This window comes from Octopus sinensis, linkage group LG3 (genome assembly GCF_006345805.1).
Source record: "Octopus sinensis linkage group LG3, ASM634580v1, whole genome shotgun sequence".
NCBI lineage: Eukaryota > Metazoa > Mollusca > Cephalopoda > Octopoda > Octopodidae > Octopus > Octopus sinensis.
Genome location: NC_042999.1, coordinates 125,731,730 through 125,759,616, shown reverse-complemented (window position 1 = coordinate 125,759,616; position 27,887 = coordinate 125,731,730). Strand labels below are relative to the sequence as shown.

Below are 27,887 nucleotides of genomic sequence, written 5' to 3'. Positions count from 1 at the left end.
AAGTTCATTGCATAATTTCCTCTTCCCTTGACATTCATTTAATGTCATATATATTGGGGGCGATGGGTAAATTGTCGCCATTATATGTTTTCAATTCCGTGCATGCGCATTGTTTGTTTTTGATTTTGACCCTGCTATACATAGAATAGTAGGGTCAGTTGGGCACTTTTGTAAGAAAACCAGCATGACACAATTCATTCTACCAGAAATTTGGAAACGACATGATGTACTGCTTGGCATTTGCACAGGAACCTCCAATACGAACATTTCAGAGTGTTTGGGTGTCAATCTGAGGACACGTACCGAGAGTGATACAAATTAAACATCCAGCCAACATCATGGTATTTGGAATGATTACTATTGATGGCGACGTTATGCCTCTATTCATCTTCCCACGCGATTTTAGACTCAATACGGAAGCCTACATCAAGTGCCTGGAGGAGGTAGTGCAGCCCTGAGTCAAGAGGGTGACTGCTGGAAGACCCTATGCCTAGCAACAGGACTCTGCACCGTGCCACACAAGCAGGAAAACCCTGTCGTGGCTATCAGAAAATATCTGCGAGCACATCGCCTCTAACATCTGGCCACCTAACTCCCTAGACTACAACCCCTGTGATTATTATGTATGGGATGCAGTTGAGTGAGAAACCAACAAAACTCCTTGTAACACCAAAGATGAACTGAAGGCAAGGATTATGGCAGCATTCACCAACTTAAATAAGGAGACCGTGCAGAAGAGTCACAGGAGATTCCGAAGTCATCTGGAGGTCGTGGTTGAAGCCAATGGAGATTTTACTGAACAAATTTACTCTTTAGTATTTTTAGACGACAGTTTATTCACCGCACCCTAATATATATATATATATATACAGACAGAGAGAGGGGGCACATGCTTATTGTGGCCCTAAAATATGTACGTAGATGCACGTATAAATTCCACCTTACACTCTGTAAGCGTTTATAGAAACTCATACTCAAACATTTGCATGCAAAAATAGGAGGAGGCTAAACAAACAGAAATAGACATAACAAAATTCTGACTTGATTAAAACTTGTAGGTAGAATTAGTACCTCTTAAATCTAGAAGTTCCTTCTTATTTCCTTTCTCTAAGGTTGTACCTATAATTAATTGGCTCCATTAAGCGTACAATGTACTCACTGAACTCGAATTATACCTTTTCCCATACGACTTTTCGATACACCAGCAAAGATTACAGTTTAAGAAAATGATTTATTTGGGTCAGTTAAGTTTATTATTATACAGTTTTTTGTCTTGTTTTTTTTTTTTTATCAAAGGCCCGGGAACAGGAGGTGCAATTGCACCCCCTGAAATTTTGTGTTGGTGCAAAATTCAATATTGCACCCTCTGCTTACCTTTCCCAGGCTTAGAAAATAAGAACAAAGAGCTAAAATCTCTAGAAAGATATATTACTGAACTAAAGTATCCTCATCAACATATATAATAATAATAATAATAATAATAATAATAATAATAATAATAATAATAATAGGGGTATAACTCCAAACTTATAGGGAAAAATTCAATTTAGTATTAAATGAAATTTCTAGAATTAAATTTCAAATTTCAAATTTCACAATATAAATATTTGAATTGCATAATAGAGGTTTTTCTCTAATTATATTATATATATATATATATATATATATATATATATATATATATATATATAACAACAACAACAACAACAACCATGGACACTCTTCAATACTAGCACAATTGATGAGATATTAAACTCTACAATCAAAAGCCCTTCACTCTGTAGTTACCCACTTCCTCATTTCCTCAAAATGCCACAAGTGACCCACCATTATCATTGTCATCATGTTTTGCTGCTACTACACTTACCACAACAAAACAATAGCAACAAGATCAGCATTGGCAGTTACTCATCTAGAGTGTTCTACTAGAACAACTGATGGCTTGTTAAACAACACAGTCCCTGGCTCTTCTCCACAGTCAGGCCACTCAAATTTAGAATAATACAAGAGATCCATCATCACTATTGCCATATACGCTGAATGCATACCTAATGTGAATATCCCTTTTTTTTCCTGGCGAAGGAGGCATTCTCCGAAAATGAATTTCAAGATTCATTTTTTACCCGGAAGAATGAACCCCAGAAACGGCCGTCGGAATATTATCATCTAAAATTGTAACCCCAAAAACAGTTTTATAATAACTTATGATCGAGCTATATATGATAACTATGTCAGAAGTAAATCTCTACAACTGAATGTACTTCTGCTCTGCTTGTCCTGCTAGTCAACATTTATGTCTATATTTGGATGGGAAACTACACGGAAGTTTCTATTAAAATCATGCAATCATATGAATGCACCTGAAATACGATTGGCCGAAATACAGGCCAAAATCACCTGATATCATGTCGTGGGGGTTTTCTCGTTACCGAAATATCAGGCTTTCAAATGCTAAATACCGCTACACAGTCTTTTCTACCACCCATAAAATTGCCACAATAATTCTGTCTCCGTAATAAAAGAAGGCAGCCAGTCTAGAAGCAATATTTGCATCCAATGGATGCAAATTATGTGGAACATCTTTGAACTGATGCTCAATGTGACTATTAAAGGATGATGAGTATCCATGTGACGTTTGATTGCAATGAAGTAGTTGAAAAGGAATCGAAAACACTGAGCTGTACCGTTTCTACTGAATTTAAGTAATTTTTATCATTGCCGTATAATCTTCCTCCATCTTGAATACCCAATATATTTTCTGTCTGATAATTTGAGCCTATTCTTGCATTTATCTCGACAGGAGAGCAATTTCGAAGCATATACGATGAAAATGATGACAGTGCTTATACCTTGAATGCAATCTTAGTGGTGATAAACGTGATAGTATTGAGCAGTACAATACGATGTGGAAAGCCAATTCTGTATTTGGTTCTCTTATTGTTAAAAGTCCTCACCAAAATATTGTGGGATTGACTTCATGTATGAAAGCACTGCCATTAAGCTCTATCACTAAGTGAGATAGTTTTATCAGCGGAAATATGTGTTTGGGGTCAAACCCTGCAGATTTTCGAAATTTCAAAGAACAGCTACTCCAATAAGCCAAAACATAATGGTATGTAGCAGAATGACTTCATCGCGGGAGCATTACTAGGCGACAAGAGATTCTTAAGCAATGATCTTCTTAGATAAACTGTTGTGGAAATCCATTGGTTTTATGTTATCAAGTGCGGAAGTAAAATATGAGAGTCAATGCATACCATGAACAAATACTTACTCTAGGATTGCCAGCGTACTGAAAGCATGACACAAAATTAGAGCCCCACCATTAGTCAACAAAAAAAATGTTCATGAATTTCCTTAAACACCCGCCAATATGAAATTGAGTGTTGTAACACATACGATGTGCAACTATTAACCTGTAGAGTTTGGGTCTCTGAATGGCATTACATAACCAGAAATGTATAACCAACCTACTTCTACACCTCCTGGACTTCCAACAGCTTTTTGTCAGATGCACATTCAGAGATAATTCTATATTTCACCAAAAGTTAACTCCACAACTTTGTTTGATCATGGCTTTATTTCGTATTTGCTTTGGTCCGCAAGACATTAAAACATTTCCAGTTCTGGGCCGCATACCAAAAAGTTTGATGAACCCCGCTTTCAATCTAGTATGATGACTTAACCAAAATAGCATAACCAAAAGTGTATTCCAAAGGCTACACTTGCACTTCAGGACCACACATATTTCAGTTCTAATCAGTTCCTATTCGTTAGCAAGACAGAAATGCACCTTCGTTAGATCATTATTCACATATATAGGACTGCTGCGACACACACAAAAACTGAGACTACCTCTAAAAGAAAAAAGAAAGGAAAAAGTAAACCGACTGAGGCAAATTTTGACTCACCAGTACATTGTACCCAGTATTGTTTGGTTTACTCTCTTTTTACTTGTTTCAGTCATTTGACTGTGGCCATGCTGGAGCACCGCCTTTAGTCGAGCAAATCGACCCCAGGACTTATTCTTTGTAAGCCTAGTACTTATTATATTGGTCACTTTTGCCAAACCACTTAGTTACGGGGACGTACACACACCAGCATCGGTTGTCAAACACAGGCACAGAAACATATACACACGCATACATATATATATACATATATATACGACAGGCTTCTTTCTGTTTTCGTTTACCAAATCCACTCACAAGGCTTTGGTCGGCCCGAGGCTATAGTAGAAGATACTTGCCCAAGGTGCCACGCAGCGGGATGAATCCGGAACAATGTGGTTGGTAAGCAAGCTACTTACCACACAGCCACTCCAATGCCTATGAGGTTTATGATCGTCTGAATAAAAAAAAAAAAAACTGTGAATATACCCTCTCCTAAATCATGTTTGTCTTCTCATCTATAATGTCCCACATTACTCAAAACCTTGTTTTGCTAAGATTTCCAAAAGAAAAACAACTGCTTTGTAAAAACACTTCTAAGTTATCCTTGCTTCCTCTACAAATACCAATCTACGGAAGTAAAAAATCAAATACAACAAACTTCACCAGTTTGGAAGATTCTTGAAAATGCTATAACATTTTACACCGCTTCTTTGGGCCAGTAATTCAATGACAGTATTGAATATAAATTAAGGATGCACAAATTTTGGCACAAGGCCAGCAAGTTCAGGAGAAAGTATATGTTGATTACATCGTTCACCCAGTAATCAACTGGTATTTATTCTATCGATCTCCGAAAGGAGATGAAAGGCAGACGACCTCGGCAGAATTTGAACACAGACCGTATAGACCAGTGGTTCCCAAACTTTTTCTAGCTGCCGCCCCTTGAGACCCAGGCCACATTCCTACCGCCTCCATCCCGTCTAACCATCACAAATATAGACCTCTTTCTAAAGCAAATTCAAAGCAACTGTATTTCACAAATAAAACTTAACCTAATGAACCCATTATTTTGTTGCTTTTTACAGGAATCGCCACCCCATTATTGCCCCAATTTTTACATGAATCGCTACCCCATCATCGCCCCACGTTTCTTCAACGTCCTCTTAGAACTTTGCACCGCCTCCAAGAACCACTGGTATAGATGGACGAAATGCTGCAAAGTATTTTGCCCGGCGTGCTAATGATTTTGCCAGCTCACCAGCTTTAAAAAATAAAAAAGAAAAGAAAAGTAATATATTCGAGGTGTAGAGTGGATCTGCATATTGTCAGAAGTTTTATTTTTCCATTTTCATTTATTTACGCATGCTAATTTTTTTTATTTCTTCACAGCACCTAACATCTGAGTAGAAGTAACAAAGAGTTATCGTTCCTGACAGGTGTTTTATTATCAACGAAGGTCGAAGCATGTCTATAATCGCTTTGAAGGTAAACTTGAGCTGCTAGCTTTTGTTATTGCATTTCATATTTCTTTTTGTTCTTACCAGCTGAATGTTATTTCATAGTAGTCAGTCTTTGTATATTTACGCCTTTTATATAGCATTCCATCTTTATATTCGAACATTTCTTTTATTATCTTCGAACACGTGGCGTAACTTTAATGGGTTTTTTTCTTCCTCGACAAAAGATATTATCTCTGTAATATTTACATTTTTTTTTACTGTAAATAAATTTAATGTCAGTTCCGTATTGCTTGTTTAATACTTGTTTCTGATAGTGCTCAATTTGGCGATGTTTAATTTTTTTTTCCTCCTGTTTTCAAAATATCTTTTGTTCTAAACGGAGACGTCTTTTTTAAGAAAGGTTCAACACAACCTCGAGAGCCACGAATTGCCTTGATGTAAATTGTATAGTATTCAACTCGGCTCTATAAATTTGGACTGAGTATTGATAAAATAGTTCTAAGAAAACTCTTACAAATATAGTTACCGGTGTTGTAGACAGCAGTTGTCTTGTGGATATCGTCATTGAAAATGTAAGAAAATTAAAACAGAAAATATCAGAATTTATTCTCATAAATTGTTAACAAATAGGAGATTCGAGGAAAACATCAACATGTTAGGGTGGGGGTTCCTCTTAATCCAAACAACTAAAAAATAATGTCCCCGATGTAATTATTGACCTTTAAGACGCAATTACTAATACACACGCCCTCTTGTTAATAATAACCAACTTTTATAAACGTTTACTTTTGACAGTTTCTGAAAGAAATATGCTCATTTCTTTTGCTATGTCTATGTGACCTTATATCTCAAGCCATAGCGAAAATCGATTCTTTAGTGTTAATAAAGGACCCAGTATGCGAACAATGAAGAATTATGTTTCGAAAGTTATCTATTTTATAATTATATTGATATTTTTATCTTAATTTTCTAAAATAAAATAATTTTATAGGCGTTATATTTCATATTTTGGTCAATCTAAGGATAAATTTCTGTAATGCATGTCTACGTGCAAAAAACGGAAGGGGTAAATTACTTTGTGGATAATGCATTATATAAAAAGAACACTGAGAAATATGATGCAGGCTTTGACCTTAAGTTAAAATTTTGCTGAAAGTAAACTGAGGTTATGTTCCAGACTTCAAGAAGATATTTTGTTCTGTTGCTTTTAAATTCTCTATAAAATACATTTAATCATTCTGAAATATACTGTTTTGATTTATTTCTAAAACAATCAAGAATTTGAAAGAGTCTTGGTAAAATGATTTTTTTCATCATTGAGCTAGTGTTTCAAACATGATTCAAAAGGTTCTAACACAGAATTATTATGGAAGACTTGAACTTCTTAGTACATGAAAGATCTAGTATAACACCTGAGTTTTTGTGGGGTTTTAGCCCTTTCATTACATATTTCTTATGACCTTAAGTTAAAATTTTGCTGAAAGTAAACTGAGGTTATGTTCCAGACTTCAAGAAGATATTTTGTTCTGTTGCTTTTAAATTCTCTATAAAATACATTTAATCATTCTGAAATATACTGTTTTGATTTATTTCTGTTTTAAAATTAATTTTGAAAGTGATCGAGAATTTGGAGGGATTTAGTAAAATAGACACCTTACACAGTAGTTTGGGATATACAATATTCTGAGATAAAATTATGATAGGCAGCTTTAATTTCAATACGATCTATTTTATCATACAACTTTAGTCTCAGGAATGTTGATATCAAAAAGGTTGAATACCTTTTAGTTAAGGGGAAATGAAACCTTACCTATAATTATTGCAAGCCATGCCAGGCTGGTGAGACCAGTGTAGTTGATGTTTTCTAGGTTGTACCTTGTAGAAAGGCTGTGGACAAGGAGGGAGATCAAAGCATTCGCATTTCTGGAGTTAAAGATTTGGATGATATGTTTAATGCAGACTTTAGTAATTAAATCAAAGGTAAGAGTGGCTGATGAATCAGATGGTACAGTTTGCTTGTTCATATGAACAAGATCCATTGTTCAGATCTATGTCAGCATTGATTGAGCAGACTTATGATCAAAACTGTCCCATCTGTGTTCAATCTTTTCAGAAATTTGAGGCAGATTTGCCAACTATATATATAGCAGGTCCAAGATGAAATTCATAGAGAGAGAGTATAAAACTTCAATGTCTAAGTGTAAGGAGATAATTTACATTGTAGGACTTATCGAGAGGACTGGAGTTAGGCATTTCCTAAAAGACAAAAATTGTGCTTAATACTCACATGTCCAATGTGACAATTTGTTTCTTATCAATTGGTATATTTATAGGAAACTTGACTTTAAAATGATCTCCAAAACAGACGATGCAATACTAACCAGAAAAGCCTCTCAGTGATGTACTAACCCTATTATCATGAATCATTTTGACTTTTTTTCTAATTTCTTATTTACTAAATTATTTGTACATTCCTCGTTTATTTCACTAGGGCCTGGTTGGATTGGTGACTGGTGGGGCATCCGGTTTAGGTCATGCAGTTGCAGAAAGACTGGTGCAACAAGGATCTCGAGTTATCCTGTGTGATTTGCCAAACTCCAAAGGAGCTGAAGTTGCAAGCAAGCTTGGAGGAAACTGTATCTTTGCACCAACCGATGTAAGTTACACATTAAAGCAAAATTAGTAATAAATACTAATGTAATGATAATTTTTTTTTTTTCAGATTTGTATTGTTAGGATCTTTTTTAATTTGAAAATAATTATTTTAAGGGCAGAATGTTCTTCCTACAACTAATCCTCCAACAATCAAGTACCAGTTATCCATTCCATGAGTATGGCTATATTTTTTTAAATAGTTTAGTCAGAACAGAGTGGTGGGAGTGGCTACACTCGACATTTTGTCATGTATTTCGGAGCTCATTAATCCATTATTTTGTTGGTGCAATATTTTTTTTAGTTTATTTAGCTTTTAATTACACCACAAAAATTCGAAATGATGGATTAATGAGCTCCTAAATACATGACAAAATGTCTTGAGTGCAGCCTCTCCCACCACTCTGTTCTGACTAAACTCATCATCATCATCATCATCATCGTTTAAAGTCCATTCTCCATGCTAGCATGGGTTGGATGGTTCGACCGGGGATCTGGGAAGCCAGAAGGCTGCACCAGGCTCCAGTCTTATCTGGCAGTGTTTCTACAGCTGGATGCCCTTCCTAACGCCAACCACTCCGTGAGTGTAGTGGGTACTTTTTACGTGCCACCTGCACAGGTGCCATGCAAGGCTGGCAACGGCCACAGTCGGATTGGTGCATTTTACGTGCCACCGGCATGGAAGCCAGTCAAGGCGGCACTGGCATCGGCCACGATTCGGATGGTGCTTTTTACGTGCCACCGGCACAGAAACCAGTCGAGGCGGCGCTGGCATCAGCCACGATTCGGATAGTGCTTTTTACGTACCACCAGTCCAGGGGTCCTGGCAACTGCCGGGTGCCAGTTATAGGATTGGTTCGATTCCGATTTCACTTGCCCCAACAGGTCTTCACAAGCAGAGAAGCGGGGTTGGCATGGATGCCTGTCGTCGGATGAGGTTCGATTTCGATTTCGCTTGCCTCAACAAGTCTTTGTATGTCCAAGGGAGGAAAGACATGCATAAGTGGGCTGGACTCACTTGTCCTGCCTGGTCTTCTCACGCACTGCATATTTCCAAAGGTCTCGGTCGCTGGTCATTTCCTCAGTGAGAGGCATACTCATGGAATGGATAATTGGTACTTGATTGTTGGAGGATTAGTTGTAGGAAGAACATCCTGCTCTTAAAATAATTATTTCAATATGCATATGATCAAATTTGTAAAAGCCATCCCAATCATTCTAACATCAGCATTCTTCATTTTATATGTGTATTTTTGTGCATGCAAGAGATGGACAGAACTTACGCAGTACATCACTTGACAGCTTGTTCTGTCTATCATTTTCTTCATGATGTTCAGGGTTCTGAAATAAGATTTCACCACTTCTGCCCATGTTCACCTTGGTCTTCTGCTTCTATATTATCACTGAAAAATGAAAAAGTAAATAAAAATTTATGAGTATTAATGTATTTCCTAAACTTCTTGTATATGTTTTTAAGGGTGGCAATTATACTCATTTTCTTCCTTGTGTGCTCATATTAAAATGCTTGAAAGGTTATCAACTTATTGTAACAGCCAACTTTTGATTCTCTTACATTTGGCCATAAATATTATATGGCCTACAATTATATCATATCATACATATTAAGACATCCCCATGTACTTTCCCATTTCCATTACTTTTGGTGCTCATGTATGCACAAATTAAACAATTCATGACACAAAAGACCATCTTAAAGGTATCAACTGCTCAATAACCACAAATGCATTACATCTGAAAACCTTTTAGAAAATGTCCAGGACTCACCAAGAACACCTCAGTGGCTCATTTGTTGCTGATTCCTATTGCAGATTTTGAAATTTAATATTAACAGTAAACCACTATTGACAATTTATTAACTACTTTTCTGTTCCTTATTTATCCTTTCTATGCTTTCTCATTATAAGGTAACATCTGAAGCTGATGTTGATAATGCGCTAGCAATAGCCAAAAACAGCTTTGGTCGGCTTGATGCAGTGGTGAATTGTGCTGGAATTGGTGTAGCTTTCAAAGTCTACAATTTTAAAAAGGAATTGCCACATAGCTATGAAGATTTCAAAAAAGTTCTTTCAGTAAGTTGAATGTGTTGTTTTTACTTTACTCATCGGAAAGGGCCATTAAAATTAAACTCTTTCTCTGTATTTGTGCAGTTGTCGAGATAGCAGCTGTAAGATGTAAATATTTGTACTAAGAAGATTAAAAAAAAAAAAACCATTGAAACACTACTAGAAAAGTGAGTGAATAATTTTTTCTTGTTCATCAGGGATATTTTAATAGTATTAGATGCTCCTAGGTAAAATGCACTGAGGCCTCTGCATATGCACAACTATAGCATACGTAGAAGCCCCTGGGCTTCAATGCTTGTATATGAAATGACACGCAGTGCCTTGCAATGTCATTTCTTGTCATTCCTTCAAAATACCCAAAAAGAAAGCCAGTAAATTACATGGAAAATATAATTTTGACAGCAGAAATTATAGAATTTGGGATGGTGATCAATTCCTGGGATGTTGAAACCTGTATATTTAACATTATAGATGCTTATAATTGACTAAATTCAGTTGAGATTGTTGAAAAATAGTCATGAACTGAAATATCACAAGTTATAGAAACTTCTGAGTACATCTTGGACTAGACATATAGTTTAGGTTTTAGGGAATTGCCAAAACAGTAACTCCATCAGAATTAAATATTGTTCAGACAGTTAACACTGTCCAAAAGGTTGTATAGATTTTTCTATCAAGAGTTTCATATATGTACAAATCGCTCCACATCATTTAAAGATGACGGGATTAAGCTTCATGATCATATGTATTCTGCTTTTGATTGTACATTGTTATAAATTTTTATTTAACTTTTAAATTCATCTAAAGTTTGTCATATACAAACAACTTATAAATCTCTCTATATACATGTGTTTGTGTATGTGTATATATATATATATATATATATATATATACATACACGTGTATGTATGTATTAGAGAAATTAAATAGATGATGAGTAAAGCACAAGCAATTGCCAAAAACCACTTTGGTCGGCTTGATGCAATGGTAAATTGTGCTGGTATTGTAGCTTTCAAAGTCTACAATTTTAAGAGCTTGTAGTATTCTGACTTCCCTGTTCCTGTCAAACTGTCCAACCAGCATGGAAAATGGACGTTAAATGATGATGAGATATATATAGAAATGCATATATACTCAGTGAATTTTTTCTTAAATAATTATAATGGTCTGTTTTAACAAAGTACTTGTTTCTCAGATCAATAAGTATTTAAAAAAAAAAAAAAAAAAAAAAACTATGTATCAAAAGTTGCTAATTGTGCAGTTAATATAACATGTAGCAAATCTGTAATTTTCATTATGAACAATTAAATCTGAAAAATTTAGAACTTCTACAATGCTGGGAAGTGTTTGAAAAGAGAGATTTAACCCTCCAGCATTTAAACCAGCTCTAACAGTCCAAATATGCTATGTTTTATGTTCAAACTGCCAGATCCAGCCTATCACACCTACCCTTCAATGTTATTTTTAAAATATACAATCACATCATAAAGATTTCAATGCTATGAGATAATGCATAATTAAGACAATGTGAATGAAAAAGCATTACATTTGACAGAATAATCTGATTGCTAAAGGGTTAAATATTTCAATTTGTAAGTCAGAAGTCACTAAATATAACTGCTACTGTAGTTTAAAAAAAACGATTATGTGAGTATTATAAAACATTAATTCATGAAGAATGGGTTAGAAGAACACTGATCAGACTATAATTTGTGGGCTGGTAGAGAATATATTTTATTTAAATTCTTCTGGAAATTGCTTTTTCTGATCAACTCTCTTAACTATTGTTTGGTCAATAATGAAATTGTGTGACAAAATATGTGAAGGTATAAATAATCTTTCAATTAATATTTTCTTACAAGGATTTTCAATTATCAAAACAAAAAGAGCAAAGTCTTTCTATTTATTTGTAAACCATAATCTATCTCTGTATATCTCAAATGATGTTGGTAGGCTCCTGGAGTTCTACGATGCATATAACCTATTGATCTGCAACACCAACTTCAGGAAGCCAGCTATCCACCTGATAACCTATTGATCAGGTGACTACTAGCCAGATTGATTTCATTCTCATCAGACAACAGGATGCATGGTTGTTCTTAAATACAAAAACCTTCCCTGGTGAAGAATGTACCCACCACCCCAACATAGACAAGTTATTAGTGACTTTAGACTCGAGGCCAGAAGGATGCCAAAAACCAGACCAATCTGGAAAAGAAGGACTTGGAAGCTTAGGAACCCTTCACATGGTCAGAGATTTAGAGATATCCATACTGAGAAATTTGATGATAGGGAGGAGCTAGTCCTGTGACATAGAAGGCAGCTGGTAATTCCTGCAAGACAGCTTGCTGAGTGCCACAGACCAAATCTGTGGCTGATGCAAAATCCTTTCCAGACCTAGGTTAACATGATGGTGGAACAATACTGTAGACAGGGCCAATAGAGCAAAGAAACGGGCTTGGAATTCCTGGAAGAGTTGGGGTAGCAAGAGAATGTATCAGATAGCCAAAAGGGAAGCTAAGAGACAAGTATATATAGCCAAGGGAGTAGCAGAAAAGTAGTAGTTACCCAATGTTCAGCTATGTGAGGTCCAATAGATTGCAAGACTGTGTGTGAGAAAACCATGATGTCATAGGAGAGAAATGTGTCCACATGGATGATTGTACCCTTCCATTTAATGATTCTGCAAAGAAAGAGGCTTGGAGAAGCCATTATGAAAGACTGCTGTGGAGAATGAATGTGGGGAGGAGAGTCTGCCAAAGATTGACCCAATTGAGAGACCAGCTATCTGAATTGACAGTACCCAGGTAGATAAAGCAATTAAGGATATGAAGACAGGGAAAGCACCTGGTCCATCAGGAATCACCACTGGGATGCTTAAAGTATCGAGCAGTGTGGGTTATGATCTTGTCACCTGCATTGTAAATCAGGTAGTTCATGAAGGAGTCATATCTAATGACTAGTGCAGCAGCACCATAGTCTACTGCTACAAGGGTAAAGGTGATGCTTTAGATAGAAATAACTACAGGCATATCAAATTATTGGATCAGGTGATTTAAGTTACAGAAAGGGTCATAGCCCAACTAATTACGGAGAGAGTTAGCCTAGATGAGATGCAGTTCGGTTTTGTGCCAGGCAGAAGCACCACTGATGCTATATTTCTGATAAGGCAACTGCAGGAGAGATATCTAGCCAAAGATAAACCTTTGTACTTGGCTTTTGTTGATTTGGAGAAAGCCTTTGACATGATCCCCCAATCCCTTATCTGGTGGTCAATGCGGAAACTGGGGATAGATAAGTGGCTGGTAAGAGCTGTACAAGCTCTGTACAGGGATGCTGTCAGTAAAGTGAGGGTTGGTAACGAGTGTAGTGAAGAGTGTGGCTTCTGTGCCGGTGGTACGTAAAAAGCACCATCCAAATGTGATCATTGCCAGCCCACTTGACTGGCTCCTGAGCTAGCCGCTCATAAAAAGCACCCACTACACTCTCAAAGTGTTTGGTGTTAGGAAGGGCATCCATCTGTAGAAACATTGCCAGATCAGATTGGAGCCTGGTGCAGCTGCTGGCTCTCCAGACCTCGGTCAAACCGTCCAACCCATGCTAGCATGGAAAACAGACGTTAAATGATGGTGATGAGGTATTACTAGAATAGCTATAGTGTTATTTACAGTTTTAATATCTGAAATATGATTCCCACATTAATAAGGTCCTAAATAGCAGTAATCTAAACATAAATGTAGTTTTGAGACTAGTTTTATCCAATGGCAAAAATTCATTGCAAATAATAATAAATCAGTATCTCATGTAAGAGAAGTTTGGTTGCATAAATTGGATTTTTTTTTTTAACTTGGCTCATAGAATAAAGACTTGAATGTGTTATTTATGCAAACTTAAGTTGCATCTACTTTGTTTTAAAGGTGAACACTTGTGGATCTTTTAATGTAATCAGGCTTGCTGTTGGTTTGATGGGCAAAAATGAGCCAAATGCTGGTGGGCATAGAGGTGTTGTTGTTAATACAGCTAGTGTTGCAGCCTTTGATGGACAAATGGGTCAAGTTGCTTATTCAGCTAGCAAAGGAGCAATTGTTGGTATGACTTTGCCCCTTGCTAGAGACCTTGCATCTCAAGGAATTCGTTGTATGACTGTTGCTCCAGGTAAGTCATTTATTATTATCTCCCTTGAATATTCAGGCTCTACATGCATGCGAGAAATTGATAAAAAATTTTCATTTCCTTCTTTATGTTTCACTGTTTTGATTGTTTGGAACAACAGTATTCCATGTGGCAAGTGTTCCCCTGATGATCTGTTGTTTTTAAGCATCCAGTTGCACTTGGAATATCCAGGGCTGTCATTTCAATCTACCACAACAGTAAAATACATGTAGGAAACAAATGATATAAATTTGTCTTCATCATAATTTCTCCTACATTTGCTCTGGGTTTTATAATCAGGAGAAACCTAAGCACTGTACTGGAAGCAGACTGGATGATAAAAATCTACACGAAGCTCTAAAATCAACAGTAGTTGTATCTCTAACTGTATGCACAAGATATAATACATCCATATAACATTGGTTGGATGAATACATATTATTGAGGCACTGTTTTACAACCAGATGTCTTTCATGTCATTAACCCTTATCTGATTTTCAAATAAGGGATGTTTTATTCCATACACCTTCAGAAGTGCATAGCTAGAGAATGATTTTGTTTGCAAGGAAAGTCATCAAATATTATCTTTAACTCAGTGCTTTTCATGCAATGTGAGGAATGTTGGCACACACATATTACAGGCTTCCATACAATTTCCTTCTAGCAATTTCACCCACAAGGCATTGTTCAACCCAATGCTACTGGAAAAGACACTTCCTCAAAGTGCCATGCTAGGAGATTGATCCCAAAACCACATGGCAACAAAGCAAGCTTTGCATCCACAAAGCCATGCAACTGCTTCTCTATCATATTTATATATATTTATACACATACACTCACACTCTTTGTTTAGTTTTAGAGACTTTAATTTTTTATGTGTGGTAAAATAAATTTTAGAGTTTTACATGGTGGAATGTTTCATTTATTTCATTTTTACATGGTAAATATGGTCATCTGAAAACTTAAATAATGAAAGCAATATCAATATGTATTAAGGACACTTGATAGAAAAATCTCTAGAGTTCCAAACTAAATGCTTTGTGAAATTTAGATATGTTCTCAGTTCAAAAACCACTGTTATCAAAAAATGAAAGTTTACCTTTCATCTTTTCAAGACTGAGAAAAAGATAAGAACCTGTCAAAAAATGGTTGATGTAACTCTTCTTCTCCATCATACTTTGGGTTGCTTATATCAGAAACCAATATTATTAATCCTTGCATCCTCCCATAAAAATAAATTATTTAAAATAAGACTTGGAGAAGATATATATGTGTGTGGAGGCGCAATGACCCAGTAGTTAGGGCAGCGGACTTGCGGTCGTAGGATCGCGGTTTCAATTCCCAGACCGGGCATTGTGAGTGTTTATTGAGCCGAAACATCTAAAGCTCCATGAGGTTCCGGCAGTGGGGAGGGAGGGGGGCTTCCCTGCTGTGTTCTTTCACGACAACTTTCTCTCACTCTTCTGTTGGCCTGCTCGCTTAGCCAGCGGGGTGGCATCATTTGAAGGCTAAAACAATATGAAGCGCATTGTGACCAGCGATATGTAGCAACATCTGATAGCCTGGTCAGTCACGTGATCACATGATATATATGTATATATATATATATATATATATATATGTATGTATATATATATATACACACACGTGTGTGTAATCAGCCGAAATTGCGAAGATGATCCAGTTCTTGACTGATGATTGAGGGCTTCGAATGTCCCGTCCTGTGTTTCTTGTGTCGTCTTCTAGTTGTTTCACGTTCTTGTCCCAGTTAGTATTTTTTTTTTTTACTTTTACATATATATATATATATGGCTGAATTAGTTTGAGTTTAAAGCAGTGGTTCTCAACCAGGGTCCATATAAGATATTTTGTTTAAATTTATAAGCATTAAGTTGCTTATAATTTTACAATACACCAAATATTTTAACAATTTTTTAAATATAATTCCTAATGTTTAATAATTATAATACAATAGGACTTTTTAAACATTGAGTGAGGGTCCACCAAAGTAAAATAATCAAAGGAGATCTCTAGATGGAAAAAAATGGTTGAGAATCACCGGTTTAAAGTTAGCAAGTTGTTGAAATTTGCCTGGAAAATGTCTTCTCATTTCAAGACCGAGTGAGTTAATAGTCAGAATTGGCACTAAGAGATTTGATTTAAAACATATTCCATTCGTTTTTCTTTTGTTGAAAGCTTGAAAAGAGAAAGTGCCCATCATTATTGTAAGTCTTCTCAGACTTTCTATATATGGATATATATATATGTATGGATAACTATATCTAGTATTGTCACAGTTTAGTTTTTAAGGAAGTGGAGTTGACTTGCAGGAGAATTCCAGGCTGCAGTTTTTAAAAAATGTTTTAAATATCAACAATGAGTTTGTGACAAGATGAATAGTATTAGATGAATTAGATTATATGTTATGCATTCTATAAGGTTTGTGACTGGAAAGACAGGTGTTACATTGAACCAGCTTGTTTTCTTTTTTGCTTTTAAATGTAAATGATTGCTTCTTTTTTTTTTATTTATAGGTCTCTATGATACTCCATTGTTGGCAGACCTGCCTGAGAAAGTGAGGAAATACTTAGCATCTACAGTCCCATTTCCCAACAGACTTGGTGATCCTGCAGAATATGCTCACCTCGTACAGTCTATTATTGAAAATCCAATGTTGAACGGAGAGGTGATACGTATTGATGGAGCACTACGAATGTCACCTTGAAGTCTTTAGTTATGACCAAGATCCCACTTCACAAATATAGTTATTTCACTACCGGAAATACATGTTGATGAGAATGTTTTGCTTGATATTCCTTTAGCTGTAATTACAAGTTAGAATGAGTTTAAATTGGTTTGAAATACAACAGATTTAAAACTAAAATACATGAAATCACGGGGGATAGTTTGTTACTAGTTATTGAAACTTTAGTTAACAACATCTACCTAAACAGTCATGAAAGCATTTGCACACACACACACACACACACACACTGGAATTAATTAACTATATAAAATATCCATTAAGATATATTTTCTATTTTCTGTGATGTTAGAATATAACAATTCCATGCCCTCTTAGCTTTTACAAATTTATTAAAATGAAAAAAGTCTTTTTTCTTGTTTGTTTTTTAAGCTTAATTACATTTCTTAGTGAACTTCTAAATTAGTATTAATTTGAAGGTGAGCACTACCAAATAAAATGTAAGTTAATGAGATGATAATTTTCCTAAGTATATTAACCCTATCTTTAGAGTGTGAATTATCATTATTTATATTTGTCACATCTTATTCTTGGATAATATTTCCTAGTTCAAATCCTGTCTGGAAATACATATATTTATATTGTATTTGTAGGTATGTACATACACACACCACAATAAGACATCTAATAATATAATCAGATCAAAAAAACGTGTCAATATATTTTACGTATACAGCTGAGCTTAATACTTTGAAAAATTGTAATCTTATTAACAAAAATGTACCTCAGCTATTTAAGCATTTATTCAAGATATGTGACAAATTGAGTATGTACACAAATATTCATACTCAGTTAAAACCATTTCACTGTATTTGTGACATCATGTCTCATGGTAAGAAATCAATAAGTATTTGTTTGGGGGAATGACAATGAATCAAATCCTTTCCAAAGAAATACATTACCATGATAACGACAATGTGCTAAACCAAATAAGCAATTTGATTGATGAAAATGTTTATTTTAGGTTAAAAGAATCTTATTATGAATTCTTTCTAAAAAGAAAAAAAACGGTGTTATTTTTCTAGTTATAATATTGGACAGTTTATCTAATTTGAAAATTTAACATTTTCCCCCTGAAAATAAATAGAAAAAAAGGATCGCTTTGCATTTCATCTTTCTGCAGTTGGTAAATTACCTACCTTTCAAATACTGACAGTCGATTTAATCAGTTTCATGCATTTCCAAAATCTTTGTGACTGTGCACGAAGTTTAGTGTTCTATAAAGTAATAAATATACATAAATTTTTTGAATGTTTTAAAAACTCTTGCACAAGGTTGAAGCACATACATTTACAGATTTACATGGATTGTTATTATTCCAATATCTTCTGATTTCATTTTGTTTTCTTATTATTTTTCCTTATATAATGTGCTTATAAATATAATGCAAAGTATTTTACACTGATATATATAATATATATATTCATTTGTATTCTAAACTTCTTTTCATATATTTTTGGTATGGCACATCTACAAGACTACCGTATTTGATGGCATATATGATGCACTTTTTTCCAAAACAACTGTCTCAAAATTTTCCAAAAACTGTCTCAAAAAATTCAGCTCAGGCCTTGTATGTGAAATTGAGCCTATATTACATGTTTCAATGCACTAAAAACTTTTCCCCTGAATACGTGCTGCTGAAATTGGAGTGCACCTAATATGCCTGCATGTCTTGTATGCCATCAAATAAGGTTATCAGATGGTCGTTCCATCTCGATTTTGATCTGTCAGTTAATAATCAAAATATTGAATACATAGTAAATAAAACTCATTTTGCATTTCTCTGATCCAAAATAAATGAGAACACTTCTGAGAATGAACTAAAGGAGAGAAAAAAGTGACAAAAAAACCAAAGCAATCTTTTAATTCAGTTAAATTTAAACTTCTAAGAGGTTAACATTCATCTCTTGACTGATTTCTTGATTTCAGTCAGTATCTATGTGTTGCTAACCATCATACAATAAAAGTAAAGTTTATTTTTTGTTTAAATTCATCATTGTTAAGTCAGTATTTTTGTTTTAAGAAAGTATTTCTTTTATATACAGTGATACACACATGTATAGATATGTGTGTGTATATATATATATATATATTTTTTTTTTTATATGTTCACACGCACTTGCATACAAACAAGCACCCAAAAAACATTGTTTTCGTTTAATGCTTTTCATACAAAGAAAGGAAGGTAAGCATTCATGCATACACCCGATGGGTTTCTATGTATCAATTTCACTCAAAAGGCATTAGTCAGTCAAAAGCTACAGTAGGAGATACTTCCCACAAGATATAATGAAATAGAAACCAAGACCACATAGTAACGAAATGAACTCAGTTTTCACCCAGTATATCCTTTATCTCTTTCAGTCATACTGGGGCACTGCTTTGAAGAAATTTTAATCAAATGAATTGACCCAGTACTTATTTTCTTTTAAGCCTGATACTTTGTCAGTCTCTTTTTGACAAGCTGTTTAGTTAGGCAAACATAAACCAACACTGGTTGTCATGTGATGGGGGCAAATCCTATGAACGGCTGTATATCTGTCTGTCTCATATATATACAAAGAATAAATACAGATATTCTTGGTAATAATGCTAAGGTGTCTGCAGATCAAAGTACTCAACATATTTAAGGATAGCTCTTTCATAGTTTACTTATCACTTGCAAAATATTTGACTTAGGAATGTTCTTATGATTTTAGAAGCAAAACTGCTTCAAGAATCAGCAGAATTTTCAGTATGACGGAGATGGACAGGGTGCAAGTGTGTGTGTTACAAAAACTTGCACAACCCGATCCCACCAGTGAATATATTTCAATCTCATCTCTCAGTCACAGCCAAGCTCTGATGGATCTAGTAGTAGCTTTCTAGATGAGACATTTTTCAAGTTGTAAGTAAATTTTAAAATACATGTACTGCAGAGAATTATTTCCGGTATTTTAGTGTACCAAGACGAAGACTTGTGAAAGATAACTCTTGGTAGAACTATACATGTTCAATCTCATGTATAGTTCTGCAAATTATATTTGCAATGACGATTATACTGATGAGCTATGGACAATTACGTAAGTAATTTCACGTAAGTGTTAATGGCGAAACTAGTTTATGATTAACGTTCTGGCATTTGCTAAATTTTCTTGAGAACATTCCTTTCTTAGTAGTAAGACCATAGCGGATCTACTTCTAGCATAATGGATGTCCACCCCTTTTATATGTATATATATTGTTTTATATATCATCGTTTAATGTCTATTTTCTATGCTGGCATTGGTTGGACAGTTCAACTGAGGTCTGAGAAGCCAGGAGGCTACTCCAGTCTGATCTGGCAGTCTTTCTACAGCTGGATGCCCTTCCTAACACCAACCACTCTGAGACTGTAGTGGGTGCTTTTTTACATGCCACCGGCACACGGGCCGGAGGAGGCTGTCAGCGACCATGATTGGATGGTGCTTTTTATGTGCCACCAGCATGGGAGCCAGTCAATGCAACACTGGTATCAGCCACGTTCAGATGGTGTTTTTATGTGCCACCAGCACCGTCCATTGGACAGGGGACATTTTGCTCGTATATATGTATACATACATATATATAACAACATGTAACGTACGCCAGTGTCACATAATCAGCCCACTCAAAAAGTACCTTGGATCATAGGGCAACATGCCATGCATGAGGAGACCTATTGAGTCATGAACATCAAAATCAAATGGAAATTGTTGAACAATTTCCAAACATTTACACCAAATTTTCTCAAAACAACTTGTCTGACTGCCCCATAGGCCTCCCCTTTGAGAAACACTGATTTAACCTAAATTTGAGACACCAACAAAAGAAGAAATAAAGATAGACTTTTTTTTTATTCCAAAGGAAAACGATTTTATTCACACAAATATGCAACCGAAGAGTTCAAAGTACCAGTAATGATAAGGCTGTTGACTGGGAGAACACAAACATGGTTTAAACAGTAAGCTTGGCAGGAAAGAAACGTGCCTTTAAGCAGTACAAAAACAAAAAATGGAAGGTGCAGTTATGTACAAGTTGACGGAAGAAAAGCAGGACAAAAACGATGCATGCAAATGTGTTAGCTGGAGGTAACTCTAGATGGAAAAGCATGATGAATTTATGAGAACGTACCTGGGACAATAATAAGTTTATCCAATAAAACATGCAGGAAATCAACTTGGGGCGATTTTTGATGAAAAGCAACAACCTAGGGAACTAAGTAACTAATTTTGAGCTAAGAAAAATGATTGACTGTGTATGAAATATGCAAACTTGGTGTTAAGGGAGGCAACTCCTATCAGCGCCATATAGTCGATTATGCAACCAAAGAAAAACGATTTCCTACGGCTTTATCGATCACATTCTCACCTGAAATCGATTTTTGTAATTTTTTCAAGACTTATACACGCCCTGATACCGTCGGTATCTACATATAAAATTTGAGCGCAATTGGATGGAGGATGCCTGAGATCTGAGAACACACACACACTCAGAGACTGAACGGATTTTATATAAGAGATATATAAATGTGTATTTTTTCAATGTGTACAAATAACACAGAAAATATAAATAAATAGCACGGTAGCAAAAATTCACATAAGTACCAAAGATGTAACAACCTACTTATAAAGGTAGAAATTTCAGGGTTTAGTGAAATGATTTTAAATAACATAGATAGGTAAAGAAATGGAGTTAAACACAGGTGTTACTATAATCTTTATACTTCTGACATATGTTTTGAAGAAAACATTGGTATTATTCCAGAGGGAATAAAATGATGTAAAATAATGCGATCTTCTCATTAGTGAAAAAAAGAGAAACAAAACATATCAATAAGCCATTTTAACCGAATGTGGTTACTGCATATATGATGAAGGGAACATGTCTGCATTTAACTCCATTTCTTTATTTATCTATCATCATCATCATCATCATCGTTTAACGTCCGTTCTCCATGCTAGCATGGGTTGGACGGTTCGACCGGGGTTCTGGGAAGCCAGAAGGCTGCACCAGGCTCCAGTCTAATCTGGCAATGCTTCTACAGCTGGATGCCCTTCCTAACGCCAACCACTCCGTGAGTGTAGTGGGTGCTTTTTACGTGCCACCTGCACAGGTGCCAGGCGGGGCTGGCAACGGCCACGGTCAGATTGGTGTATTTTATGTATATATATATATATATGTATATATTATATTGTTATATATATATATTATGTACATATATAATGTATTTTTTCTTTCTGAATATATGTAGATGTGTTTGTATATATACATATACATATATATGTGCGCACACACACACACATATAGCTACATATATTCAGAAAGAAAAAACACTATATATATATCTGACAGGTAAACAGATGAATAGATAAGCAATGAAGGAAAGGAGCAGTGGAGGAAGGTATGCTGAGATAAGAAGAAAAGGAGAAAGTGTTGCTAGTATAGTTAGATAAGTAAAGAGCTTAACCACAATCAAGAGAAATCATAAAGACTTTATGTAATTGGCAAATGTGGAATAAAATTTGTGCTTACACAAGATTACACGAGAGAACCTATTGAGTAATGAGGTATTATAATGATGAACAATAAGTAATTCCATGCAACATAACTTACAAACATGGTAGCTAATGTTGTATGGTGAAGCCCCACAAACTACAGACCAAGATAAGAATGAGGAATATCCTAGGACTTGAGCTGGTGTATATATGTAGCCAGGGAGGTAGAGAGTTTAGAGGCTCCATTTGAGAATGAATTCAGGTGAGCCCAGTAGTGCCATGTGAAATCAACAGTGCCACAACTATAGACCCCAGTTTGGTGAGACCATGGGGTTATTACTTGACATTTATATATAACATTATAACGTAAGCAAACGCCATCTAACAGACATAGTTAGGAGACCTGACAATTACAGGTTTTCCCTCTAGCAGTGGACTTAGGATTAATCTCTATTCTATGCTGATTCATATGATCAGTTACCCTCAAGAGAGGACCAGAGGTGTTATCGTTAGTAGTATGGGAACTGAAGAGGGTGTCACCACTGTCACATGTGTTAAGGTTACTAGAACTAGGGCTGATGGTACTAGGGTGACTATCATTGAAGTGGGTAGGATTCCCAAAGTTCATAGTATTAGTATCTAGTGGATTAAGGTGGGGTCCAAATGAATAGTTTAAAGGGCCCACAGTAAGGCATCTAAATTTGCACCCATTAGAAGAGGCAAATTATAGATCCTAAGTTTGGTGTTTTGAAGTATGAGCTTTCAATTGAAGATTTATTAGAGATGGGGTAGTGTTTGTGGTGTAATGGGAAATTAGAGCTTAGGATTTGGAAAAATAGCTTAGGTAAAGATTTAACTTGGAGAGAGAATGGTGAGCTTACAACTCCTGGGGTGGCTGTAATACTGGGCAAGTGCTGACCACAAGAAAATCCATTGCAGGGTGATTAGATGTGGGTGGGTAGTGGCAAGCTTGGCAGACTTAGATTCCACATTAGGAAAGAGAAGTGCAAGTTTTGTCTTTAGCCTAGTATTGGGAATGTAAGAAATTCTCTTGTAGAAGCCACCATTCTTGAAAGCCTGGTATAATTAGTATGGGACATAATTATTAAAGATATCCTCATTAGCTGATAGGTGACAAATTCTGATTGAAATACTAGTGATAATGCTATTACGGGTAAATCTAGGGTAATTAGAAAGAACATCGATATATTGTAATTACTCTTTCAGGTCACTTCTAAGAAGTTAGCTGCTTTAATGCTATTTTCAAATGAGATAGAAAGGTATAATTCTTAAAAACTTATGAGGGGTCTTCCAAGCACTTTCACTGGATGATCGGGAAATATTGGTGACTGTAAGAAGAGCATTGTCCCTGTATAGACCTCCAGATAGGCTAGGGAAGTGCTGGTTTATTTGAGAGCGAAGAAAAAGTTCAACCAGGTCTTGTGTAGGTATGTATTGTGCGGAAGTGTGTGAATATCTGTCTTTCTTCATCGTTGTATGTCGGTAAATAAACAGTGAAAAAAAAACGAAAATAAGTGCTTTACGAAATCCCTCAAGATATCTTTTCTGCGTCGAGTTACAGGGGCATTCCCTTGACACTCTTACCGTCAGAAATGTAGTGACGAATCAATGATTAATCTATTGCGTTATTGTTGTGTAAGTGCTTGTCGTGAAATTCGCTGAAAGTAAATAAAATAGTTTAAGCGTTTAATTCGTAATGCTAAAAACATCCAGTTGGTTGATCTATTCAATGTCAGTCACAAAATACATATTTTTATCGCTTATTTGTAATCTACAAAGTTTCGTCTCCATAACTTTTCAATTTGAATTTTATAAGTATAGTTTAAGAAAATGGTATGGTGATTCGGGCATCGTTCTTCATAAAAGATGTTTTATTAATAACATTTACCAAATTTTCCTGTATGATAATGATAGTTCATGAATTAAAATATATTTAATTTTTCATTGCATGATTACTAAAATATAAACGAAGATACGAAAGTTTTTTTTCTTTCCTTACAATTCTAAAGTGCAATTTTACAGCAAATGTTGACTGTTCACGTAATAGCAATTTTGTTTACGGAAAGTCGTTATTTTCATATTTTTATTATTTCAAATTATTCATTATCAAAAATTAAGTACTGAATGTTATATTAAAATATTTATTAATTTTTGGCTTTTTAACTCTAAACATTAAAATATATATTTATATAGATATAGATAGATATATACGACATTTAGCGACATTCAAATGAGTCGGTTTATGATTTGGGCGGAAATTTTGAAAAGTTTCAGTATGTCTTCTGCAATTTAATGACTTATTTAAGCTTAGTTTTTTCATTCATTTCACAATCCGCATTCAAGTCTACGTGATTAATTAATTATCTTTTTACGAAAATATTATTCATAAGAACACAAATAAATGTTTTTTTTTTACAATTAATTATTTAGCAACATAGTTTTAAATTTCATATAATTGAAAGGAGAAAGAAAACGAAAAAGAAATTTAATACACTTTATATTATAATTTTTCAAACGAATTTTGACAAATTGATCTCATTATACGTTTTTCTGTTGAAACTAATTCAGTCAATAAACTGTAATTAATGGATCGAGTTGCTGAATTAGAAAATGCTCTTCCTCAAGATTTTCAATCGTTTCTCCACGTCGAAGTAGCACTGAAACCAGAAAGGTATGTATAATTTGGATTATCACCTGATGTTGCTTTTTTATTACTGAAAACGATTCCTGTTTATCATTACGTTTATCAGGAAAAAACAATTTCCGAACAGAAGGTACATTGAATTTAATCATTTTGTTTCTTTTTAACCACACTGTTTTAGCAAACATGATCCATTTCATAACAGTGACATAGATCGATCGAAATGTTTATTTTTCTTAAGCTTATCACACCATTAAAATATACTTTATTTAACACTTCCACCTACGCAAGTAAACATCTACATAAATTTGACTTTATATAGATTTTCTCTTTTATTTGAATGTTTCCATAACTCTTTATACATGTGAGGCTTTGCACCTTTGAAATATATTAGTTGGAATAGTTTATTTTTCAGCTCACTGAAATGTAAATTTATCGAACCAATTGGATCTTGTATTTTAAAATTTAAAAATTGGAAAAAATTCTTCGTTTCAAAGACGTCTAAGTTTACTTTTTATATATATATATCTAAAGTAAATAATAAATTGATTTTCAATTAAGATTTTTTTTTAATATACCAAACCATTATAAAGAAAGAGAAAAGTGTAAAACTGGAATTGTTTAACTTTTAGTAAGCTTGCTGAAAATATGAATTATTGTAAACAGTAGGAAATCCTAAAAGGATTCTTCAATTGAAGTGATATCTTTATTTGGACAGGTGTCTGATTCTCATGTTCAAAAGAAATATTTAATGACTGAAATGAGTTTGGAAAAGGAAAAGTTATCATCATTTCCCCACCAAAATGTAGAAAGATAAATAAAATGATACATTAAACTATTTAGCTTTTGAGTTCGAATTTTGCATATGGTTACTCCAGCTCTGTGCAAGATAATTCGACAATGCTTCGTTCACTGGTACCAATAACGAAACATTGCCGATAATTCTATTTATTTCATATTACTTATCGAGTAAATAAAAACTGGTTCACTTAAAAAAATTTAACCTATGAAGCTAGTATCCAATTTAGGGAGATATTTATTTTTCATTTACTTGTTCTTTCTGTAATAGCTCCAAGAGCCTGTGGTTTCATGTTTCTTTAACCCAGATAATTTTCTTAATATAATGGCTAGGGTGCTAAGGATATGAAAGAAGTTAGAGAAATGGTGCTTGGCGAAAAGTGATTGATTTCTGTCTTTCTCGAAAGGGAGTTTAGATTATATTAGGCATATGAGGGAACTCTAATGCTGTGCTGAGAAATGGATTGTGAGACAAGGCGGCAAGTTGGCAGAACGTCTTTACATTCTGAGTTCAAATTCCACCAAGGTCGACTTTGCTTTTCATCCTTTTGGGCTGATAAAATAAGTACCAATTGATTACTGGATTCGACATAATCGTCTGACCCATTCCCCCAAATTTTTCTGGAAAAAGTTAAATATCTCCAGCAATTCAGCTTGGAAAACTACATTAATGTACCAAATGTTAAACTTTTAAATAAACTTTGATTTTTGAAATCTTGGCAGCCATACAGAACAGATTCATAATCTTGGATACATTTTACTTTAAGTAAGCTAGTATAATCATGGCTCAAACACTTTTGTTCAATCAGTGCTGCCTAGGCATTCAACCATTGAAATAATCATAGGATGGCTCTATTTGCTATAGATAGTAACCAAATCTCCCTTAAATCACACCCTTAAACAGCGAAGATTTGTAATAGTTGTTGTTTATGTTGAAGGTGCTGATGATGTTGATACTGACTCCAAGAAAGAAAGACAGTGGCTAAAGTTGTAGATAACATATTTATTTCACTATTACATATAATTAAATCTAAACCACGATGGGCAGGCGTGTATAAAAACTGTCAGAAAGCATATGAGGTAATGAGAGTTATATTTTCTTGTAAAAGGATAGATAGCATTAGACTTACTTATTCCCTGTTGTTCTAGCAGCAGTAACGAAAAAGATCAAGTGATGTTGTTGAAATGAAAAGTGAGCGAGTGAGAAAAGGAGTGGTGGACAAGACAACTGTATTGCTGGTGAATGTCATAGCTGCCCCTCTGTGACGTTAATTCTGTTAAGACAGTATTTCGTTCACGCTGGTCGGCCTCTGTTGGTCAGTCTCACTCACTGCCTTTTCCTTACAGAATGCTTGTATTTATTATTGTGCAGACTAGCTAGGAAAATGGATATATCATTGTAATTATAACTAAATTAATATAGAACACACTTTGTATAAACTTTCAATGGTATAGCAAGGTCAGGAGTCAAACAGAAAACACATTAATCAGTGTTCCCTTTTGACAAACAATAGACCGTATGGCTAGGGAGAATTTCAAAATGTGGTTTCAGATCTTGACTAGGGAGAGAAATTCGATTTCCACTGATATATTTGTCCAGGATAATGTAGACGTGGATATATTACACATGAAACAAAGTTGGGACAATTATGGCTTGAACTCCTTTGATCATAAAGTACCACCAACAAGGGATCCTCTATATGATCGCTTGACCTGCAAGAAATTGCTGTCAGATCTTCTTCAAATTACACCCTACTGTCTTAAAAAAGAGAATCATGCTGGGATAGTTACAGTGAAATGCCTTTAATCTGAGGTCTTCTTGATGAGGACAAAGGACCTGATGCTGTTAAGTTTAAGTGTTGTAAGTACAGCATTAAAGACTTTATCTTCATTTAGTATAGCCAAAACAACTCATTTTTGTAGA

The 27,887-nt window shown here is 34.9% G+C and overlaps 2 protein-coding genes and 1 long non-coding RNA gene across 5 annotated transcripts in view; 2 read left to right on the top strand and 1 right to left on the bottom strand.

Moving 5' to 3' along the window:
- The first annotated feature begins 5,226 nt into the window (after positions 1 to 5,226).
- On the top strand, positions 5,227 to 19,001 carry LOC115209392 (3-hydroxyacyl-CoA dehydrogenase type-2). Its single transcript, XM_029777783.2, has 5 exons — positions 5,227 to 5,378; positions 7,845 to 8,009; positions 9,931 to 10,095; positions 14,007 to 14,244; positions 16,776 to 19,001. Exons 1-5 carry the CDS (start codon positions 5,358 to 5,360, stop codon positions 16,964 to 16,966), a joined length of 780 nt encoding a protein of 259 aa, XP_029633643.1. The 5' UTR covers positions 5,227 to 5,357; the 3' UTR covers positions 16,967 to 19,001.
- On the bottom strand, positions 5,618 to 7,849 carry LOC118762559. The gene is made up of 2 exons (XR_004998312.1): positions 7,164 to 7,849; positions 5,618 to 5,901 (listed from the first exon to the last, which is right to left on the bottom strand). It is a non-coding gene; the product is annotated as an uncharacterized LOC118762559 (long non-coding RNA).
- A 3,404-nt stretch (positions 19,002 to 22,405) lies between the features above and the next one.
- Positions 22,406 to 27,887, top strand: part of LOC115209412 (pachytene checkpoint protein 2 homolog) — a 28,875-nt gene continuing 23,393 nt past the window's right edge. The window contains exons 1-2 of one of the 3 annotated variants that reach the window (XM_036501284.1): positions 22,406 to 23,951; positions 25,093 to 25,195. In XM_036501284.1, the coding sequence (XP_036357177.1) occupies positions 25,110 to 25,195 (86 nt within the window). In that variant the 5' untranslated portion in view covers positions 22,406 to 23,951; positions 25,093 to 25,109. Of the gene's footprint in view, positions 23,952 to 24,526; positions 24,586 to 24,821; positions 25,196 to 27,887 lie in introns of those variants that run through there. The other 2 variants (XM_036501283.1, XM_029777821.2) reach the window with 2 other exon arrangements.

What these genes read in the sequence shown, in the direction of transcription:
- LOC115209392 (XM_029777783.2), top strand. Translation starts at nt 5,358, where the DNA reads ATGTCTATAATCGCTTTGAAG. An exon ending in TGTCTATAATCGCTTTGAAG is followed by an intron (nt 5,379 to 7,844) that starts GTAAACTTGAGC and finishes TTATTTCACTAG; the next exon opens with GGCCTGGTTGGATTGGTGAC. An exon ending in GTATCTTTGCACCAACCGAT is followed by an intron (nt 8,010 to 9,930) that starts GTAAGTTACACA and finishes TCTCATTATAAG; the next exon opens with GTAACATCTGAAGCTGATGT.